This window comes from Dysidea avara, chromosome 4 (assembly GCF_963678975.1).
Source record: "Dysidea avara chromosome 4, odDysAvar1.4, whole genome shotgun sequence".
Lineage (NCBI taxonomy): Eukaryota > Metazoa > Porifera > Demospongiae > Dictyoceratida > Dysideidae > Dysidea > Dysidea avara.
In genome coordinates this window covers 40,240,172-40,248,074 of record NC_089275.1, presented here as the reverse complement: position 1 = coordinate 40,248,074, position 7,903 = coordinate 40,240,172, and the positions used below count along the sequence as shown (strand labels likewise).

Sequence of the window (7,903 nt, the reverse complement as noted above, 5' to 3'; positions counted from 1 at the left end):
GTACACAACGCAAAACAATAAACAATGTCCACGCTTTCGAACCGGCCTTCAAACAAGCAAGAGAAAGCCAAACATCCACTCAACAAAAGTCCCCATGTATTGGCGCACCGTATAAACTAGGATAGGAAAATAATTTAACGGGCGTTTCCAATCCATTAGGAACGCATACATTATCTATGGTAGCATTATACTGTATGTTATAAAATACAATACATGTAGTTATGCACAGTACAGTTATTATTACAGGGTGTAATAGCATTATGTCACAAAATACATACCCCCTATGAACTTCAGTTAATCATTGATTGATTGATTCCAGGGTCTGCAAAAAACAGGTCACGCAAATAATATGTATGCTTGTGTATGTAACATGTGGACATCATCAATGTACACACAAATATATTCAGTTGCTTGTATTATAACTACTATGCCATAGACAAATTGAGCAAACTTTAATCACCTACTTTAACCATATGCAAGCAGGACTTACAACATGTCAAAAACATAATGTGAACGTTATGCATTTATACTTTTGGAGTTGAAAATTACAATTACTAAAAAGATTACTTGGTCTTAATAGGCAGGTTGCTGCTTTAAAAAGGTTGGTCTGTAGCTTATCTTTTCAGTATGGGAGTTTAAAGTTGGCAATTTTTGAAGAGGTGGCCTTTCTATGCAAGTGGTCGCTAAAATAAGTATGACTGTAGCAGCATATATTTCAGCTCTACTGCTGAACATCCAACTATTTTCAACATGACATTGCTCAGTCATGTAACTTTTGTATTTGTGAATTTTGATTTAAAGTATTTACTAATTACAATAAAATACAAAACTACATAATGTTTCATTTTTACTTGAATCGTTCACATATACTGAGGTAACTATCTTGACTGAGAAGGTGCAGACATGCAGTGAGCTACTGGACTGTTGCTTTATTTATAGTTATATCTATAATTATTTGTGTGTTTTTGTATACACATAAGGATAACATGTATACAAATGTGTGTGGGCTGCAGGGGCGTAGTCAGGATTTTTTGAAGGGGGGTTCCAGCACCAGCATTGAGTTACTATAAGCCCCCAGCCGCTGAGAGACTTTCAATATTTTAAATCAAAACTCAGCAAATTGCTATATTTTATGCAAAAAGTACATTAATTATGATGCATTAAGTGCCCCTGGGACGAAGGTAGTACTAGATAAAGTCACCTAGTGGAAACAGACAGCATAACACATAGACACACATATAGTAATCTGTAAGTGATGGTTATATCTCACTGTGGTATAGGAGCCACGAATCCACTGATACAAATGACAATCAAAACAATATAACTATACAAATATGCATAGCATGAATTCATTTTGCATATCATGAGTGATAAATTACTGGAGCTCTATATCTTTAAACACTGCACACCAAAGCTATAGCAGTATAAGGTCATGCTAAGTTCTGCATTTAATGTTGGAATGTCTGAAAAACTTCATATGGACATGGATATTTACATCATGTTCAATTAGAGTATACCTGACTGCTCTATTAGAGTATATACCTGACTGCTCTATTAGAGTATATCGATCTTTTTAACAAGTTTTGAAGAGGGCTCATGTTACCTCTGTAAATCCTTCCCTGAGAGATGAATGTAAGTCTTATCAATTGTTGTGCTGTGCCATTACACTATATTGCTCATTCATTTTGTCCTGCCACACTGAATGGTGTGTTAGGATCCTGCTTGCAGAAGTCTAAATTTTACAGGGGGGGTTCCTGAACCCCCCGGAACCCCCCCTCCCTACGCCCCTGGGCTGGCAAGTGTGAGTCTACATTCATGTACATTTTGGAAGATTCAAAAGCATTACACTTTCCTGCAGTTAAAATTAAATGTCCAGTACTTATGTGTTGGCAAAGAAGTGAATGTAGAAACTATTATATAATATGCTAATGTCACCCTTCCCTTCCATGATCACTATAACCAGTTACAATAAATAAACAATGATGAGATAAATGATGCATTTACATGTATATCAGATATACATATATCATATACATAATATTAAATATATATTCCAATCCAAAGTAGGAAAGTTTGATTTGTACTTAGTCAGTACACCAGAAGACCGCAATATATTGAGGAGTGAGACTTCCAGTGTTAGGGATGATGACAGTGATGTGGCAACCTTCTCTGGCATATTGCTGCTCTCTGTTAAACAACTGCATGGCATCGACATTGTATTCCACTCTGTAATCACAGTTACCAAATCTCTGAGTAGTAAACACAACTGAGTATATGACTTGGTCTCCGTCCATACGAGCATTTCCATCAGCAAGGAAGAACCCACGTTCCTTGTTTCTTTCTATCAACTGAACTAAGCCCCTTATATCGATTCCATCACGAAGAGAGACAGCATAGCCTGGACTCCTGAAGATGACACTAACAGAGAGATCTCCACCAGAAGAATAAATGTTACGACGGAGGACTCGCATGTCCTGGTCCTTTAGAATAAGTAGTCTTCGTTGATATTCATCATAAGGCACATTGATCATAAGTTCGGTATTTTCTGTTCTCCGTTGTCGCCTTGTAACAGGCTCAAACACAGCCACACAATGAGATTTGTCTTTGTCATCATTATAGCAAACGAAGTTGTGTATTCTGTGTGTTTTCCTTAACTCATTGGCTCTTCTGTTTAAATTCCTTTGACTAAGACCATATTCGATTTCATATTGTGAAACATCTGGGACACTGCAAAAGATCATTGAGAACAAAGTGTCTCGGCTATCATGGTAGGTGTTCATGTGGCAAGGAACTCTGTTTCTTTTTCTGCCATCTTCTATGAACTCTTCAAGCTCTCCAAGGTAAAAGCGTTCAAAGAAAAATGGAGTGCCGGATGGCAATGCAGTTCCCTTACATGGAGGTGGTGCTATGTAAATACAGTATATGATATAAAATACTGTCCCAAAGAATTTAATAATCTTCCTATGTATCCCTAAAGTTCATTATCACTACTTTTATGGTAATAGCCTATAATTTAGAGATTCTTACATTACAGTTTATTAAAATAGTGACAATACACTGATCAGTTAACCAATAGTAAAAGAGTTACATTAATTGTCATGCCTATCTGACAATACGTGATACAGTAAAGCATACACTTACCATCACACTGATCTGTCTCAATACATTGACCATTTCTCAATACTTGTCCTTCAGGACAGACACAAGTTGGTGTGCAATCAGATGAACAAAATGGTGGTGACTGGTAGTTGTCACAAGTTGATTGACAGAGAGTACCACACTCCTTGTATACTCGACCTCCAACACAGTCATCAGCTATAAAGAGAATGACAAAGCAATTAATGTGTTAGAGATGCATCTGCTTGTGCAAAGCTTTCACTTTATTTTTATCGGATACCTAACCATGTACATAATTTTAGTTGACTTACAGCATCCAGTTACATCTCTCCAAGCGCTCACATCAACTCCAGCTTTTGCACATGCTCTGGCGTAGTTAGCCAATACATTACAAGAACAAGTGTCTCTGTTACGTGTCCTAACACATGTACAATAATCGGATTCACAGTTTTCAATGTAGACTTTAGGATCAACAATAGAATGACAAGAATCAAAGGGAGCGTTGTTCAACATGGCACATTCTCTTTGTGCTCTATTCATATTTCTTTCACTGCAAGTGTTGTTCAGCCTTCTATCTCTGCAACCTCCTGAACTGTTTTCAGTCAGCCAAGATCTAGCAAACTTCCTAACACCAGAGCCTGTGGTTCCATCTCTCATACGATAATCATCAGAATCATCTCCATTGTAAAATCCACATAAGCCACACAACTGTCTCCTTAAACTCTTACTAGCTGAAACTTGTACACTACCAGCATCATCCCAAAAGATGTCTAAGTCTCTGTCTTCAAAGGTAACATGTGGATAGCTACCAATCCATTCTAATTTAACTTCTCCAACAGACATCATGCTACCATCAACTGCTGCAAAATTCCTGCCATTAAGTATTACCTGATTGTCACCTCCCCTCAGCACAATGACAAGATTTTGACTTGGAACTGTTACAGTGACCTGGTCAATCAATACACTGTTTGAGTCAAGAGCTCTTTGGGTGACAGTTATAGTGAAGTCATCATTGTCACATGGTTTTGCCAGTACATATTCACAGCTTCCAAGATAAGTGTACTGGCTACCATCAAAAGTTCTATAGTGACCATAGGAATAAGCTTGGCAGTAATCAGTGTAACAATCTCTTGGTTGACATTTCCATGTGCCCCGTTTGCATATACAGCTTGATGAACAGTTTTGAGACATTCTTCTGTTATGCTCATAGAAAATACCATTGAAATAGCAACCTACAGGAAAAATAAATAGTACATTAAATGGATATCAGTATAATCTAAGAATTACTTGCTTATGTGTATACATATAACCGATGTATGTACTTACCTGGTATAGGTGCAGGTGTTGTTGGTACAGTAGGGCCTGGTGGTCTGGAAGGCCGGTCAGGTTCTGCAGCTACAGTAAAAACACAATCAGTGTGCATAATAGTTGTAAGGGAGTTGGGCATTTTTAGCTATCTTCTACTCATTATACAGGAAACTGTGTTGATGACAAAAAGCAGGGAGTACCATAACCACATACATATGCATGATTTAGTCCTATAATGCATGTCTCTAAAAACATCTAGCTTACCACATTGTCTGGATTTTCCAGTATAGACAAGTCTATTAGTAGTTTCTACTTGTATTATTGTTGGTAGAAAACCCCCTCGATATGTTCTCATGTTGATAGCTCCTTGTGTAGCCTCTTCTTGTAATTGTCGTTTGATCTGTGCAGGAGTGTAACTTGGAAATCTCTGTAGTAACAGAGCAACAACTCCTGCAACCGTGGGACAAGCCATGGAAGTACCACTCCTTGAATCACGATCCCTGTCACTCCTAAATTAATAAGATTAAACACAAAATTATAATACGTATGGTTAAGGAATTCTACTACTATGATACATTGGTAGATGTCACCTGAATTAAGCATTCACAAGAAGTGACCATTGCCACAAGGTACGTATGGTTAAGGAATTCTACTACTATGATACATTGGTAGATGTCACTTGAATTAAGCATTCACAAAAAGTGACCATTGCCACAAGGTCACAAATATTTCCCCCTACAAATGTATGCATTGTGATATGCATCACATTAAGTAGTTACATTATAACCACAAGCCAATGAATCACTGTTACACTCATAACTTCAACTATTGGCTACTGCCTATAAAAAGGATCAGTTGCTAATTCAAAATTGACCATTATACACAGGTTCCACTAGCTTTGTGTATGCATTGTGAATAATATATTACATACCTGTGAGAAGCACTTCTTATCCACTGTCCTGGAGCAAGTACGTCTACGCATCGTCCATAGTTGGTACCAGGAGAATCAGGTCGTGAATTGAACCAAAATAACTGGTGGCCTAGGACAGATGGATATATATTGCATACGTCTATACAAGTCACAATAAACATTTTCTGCGATTGTGTAACAATATGTACATAATTACGCATAGTTACATATCTTAAGCTCAGGTTGCTTTCATGCAAATTCATTAGCCTTTAAGTCCTACAAGTTAGACATGTTTAACAGTCACAGTAAACCTACCAGGTGTTCTGGAGTCTGGATCTTCAGCTTCTTGTATTGCTCCCACATTAATAACATCTGGTGAACTAGATGGTGAAAATCCACAAGAGTCCTGACGGAAGTTTCCAGCAGCAGTCACAACTACTATATTGTTAGCAACAGCTTCTCTGATGGCATCATTAACAGGTGCAGTGATTGGTCCAATAAGAGACATTGAAATTACTGATCTTCTTCCAGTGCTTCTGGCACGACTGATGACATGATTGATTCCATTAATAACGTAAGAGAAGAATCCTCTCATCTGACTATCCAAAACTTTGATACTGCAATGTAAAGAATTAAAAATGATACTTTAAGGAACAGAGTGTCAATATTTTCAGGTGACAAACATTCTGTGCAATTCTTAAATTTAAATTATAGCTTAATATACAGTGAAGTCCCTCAAAATGGTATGCTAAAATTTGGACACCTTGATAATCAGAACACTTTGTCCATGGTCCCATTTGTATTAGTGTAAACATATTTAGGATACTTTAGTATGGTCCCTGCACAGTGTAATAAAACATGCATAACTGCTATCTACCTGTACACTCTAGCTCCCCATGCTACTCCAGTTAATCTTCCAACAGCCAATCCTGCACAGTGAGTACCATGACCATTGTCATCATATCCTCGACCACCAAACTCATCATATCCACCAAATGATGCACGTCCCCCAAACACTTGATGACTGTATCTTATACCAGTATCGAAAATGTACACATCTACTCCATTTCCTGTTAGGCAGCACACACGTATTCTTTATCACATTATTAGTACTATTTTATTACACAATATAGCTAGGCATAAACATGAAATGATTTAAGCATCAAACAGATATAGCTACTGACCTTGAACTGGAGGACAGTAATCACCATCAAGAGGTAGAGATCTCTCATCAAGGCGGTCAATGTTCCAGCAAATTTCATCAGGTTCGAATGACCGTCGACTTCTACCGTTGTCTGTTTCTGTTTCATTGTCTGGTTTCAGTAAGTCAACACACATTGGCTTGTCTTCTTCTACTCGTTCAACATTTTTGTTTTTCAATATCTATAATATGAATAGATGTGCACACATGAGTACTGTATATTTACATGCATATCATGCTATGAACAACTCAACAGTTGATTATATATGTTTCCCTGTTCATAGTCAGCCACTGCTATCAGTATCCTACTAGTTATAGGGTAGTACAACTACTAAGTATATGATAATTATGCTGCAGTAGCCCGAACTGTACACGGATGTATGTATCGTTTGAAGTCTAGCACTTTTGTAGGGTACCTTGTGTATGTAGTTACTACAGAACTGTTCAATAAAGTTGCTGGAAAAATCCTGCTACAGTAGCTAACCTGCTCTGCTCCATCACTGGTAGTGGTGATGACAGATATTCCATTAGTGATGTTGTAACTATCTCCTGCTGCAGCAATCTTTATGTTGCTTAGTCCATTTACATTATCAAATGTTCTTCCAAACATACGTCTACTCCCCTTACGCGCAACAACCAGAAATCTTCTAGGGAGGTTAGACTGTATCATAAATTCTTGCTGTGTTTGCATTTCAGCAAGGCACCCACTCTCCATGGGATTGGTTTCTGGCTCAGGAACCGGTTTTGCTGGTCTCCCGGTTAGTCGGGTACGTTTTGCATACCCCATAGCTAATAGCAAGCAAGCTATAATCGTCAGCTTAGTCAGCCACATGTTAAGAATCTGTATTAACTGTAGAGATGATGAGAATGGACAAATGTGATGCTTTTATAGTTGTTCTCATAGTTGTTAGTTTACAGTTTGTGGTTTATCTAATCATCATTTGTGTGGCTTACAATATCCTGACTACCACCATATCTGTAGAGATCCCATTGGGCTTCCAACAAAAGGTAGAATCCCTTATTTTATAGCTGGAGCAGTCCCTCTAAGTGGTGGATCTAGAAATTTACAGAGGGGGGTTTCGGGTTAGGCAACAAGGAGGTGTGAATGCAATTAGCTCTATGAATAATATTTTAACAGATAAATTCATAGTTAGTCTAAAAAAGTTTGAAATTGGTGCTTGGAGGTTCTTTTTTTCCCTGGAGACCGTTTTTTCACTGGTGGCTTCTTTTTCTCTTTTCCCCATAGGCTTGCTGCTCATCCTATTAGTAAGTCTATTAGTATGTACTTTGACTACCATCACTTCGTAGTGTGTAATGAACTTTGACCATATATGTGTAATAGTTAGACTTCAGACCATAGGGGTCTA

The 7,903-nt window shown here is 37.8% G+C and overlaps 1 protein-coding gene across 1 annotated transcript; it reads right to left on the bottom strand.

Annotated features, from left to right (window-relative positions):
* Window positions 1-1,963: 1,963 nt before the first annotated feature.
* On the bottom strand, window positions 1,964-7,374 carry LOC136254005 (uncharacterized). The gene is made up of 10 exons (XM_066046645.1): window positions 7,021-7,374; window positions 6,520-6,718; window positions 6,213-6,405; window positions 5,651-5,952; window positions 5,357-5,465; window positions 4,690-4,934; window positions 4,444-4,512; window positions 3,429-4,349; window positions 3,142-3,315; window positions 1,964-2,905 (listed from the first exon to the last, which is right to left on the bottom strand). Exons 1-10 carry the CDS (start codon window positions 7,366-7,368, stop codon window positions 2,085-2,087), a joined length of 3,381 nt encoding a protein of 1,126 aa, XP_065902717.1. The 5' UTR covers window positions 7,369-7,374; the 3' UTR covers window positions 1,964-2,084.
* Between the last annotated feature and the right edge of the window lie 529 nt (window positions 7,375-7,903).

What these genes read in the sequence shown, in the direction of transcription:
- LOC136254005 (XM_066046645.1), bottom strand. Translation starts at nt 7,368, where the DNA reads ATGTGGCTGACTAAGCTGACGATTATAGCTTGCTTGCTATTAGCTATG. An exon ending in AACACCTGCACCTATACCAG is followed by an intron (nt 4,350 to 4,443) that starts GTAAGTACATAC and finishes TTTTTCCTGTAG; the next exon opens with GTTGCTATTTCAATGGTATT. An exon ending in TGAGACAGATCAGTGTGATG is followed by an intron (nt 2,906 to 3,141) that starts GTAAGTGTATGC and finishes GTATTTACATAG; the next exon opens with CACCACCTCCATGTAAGGGA.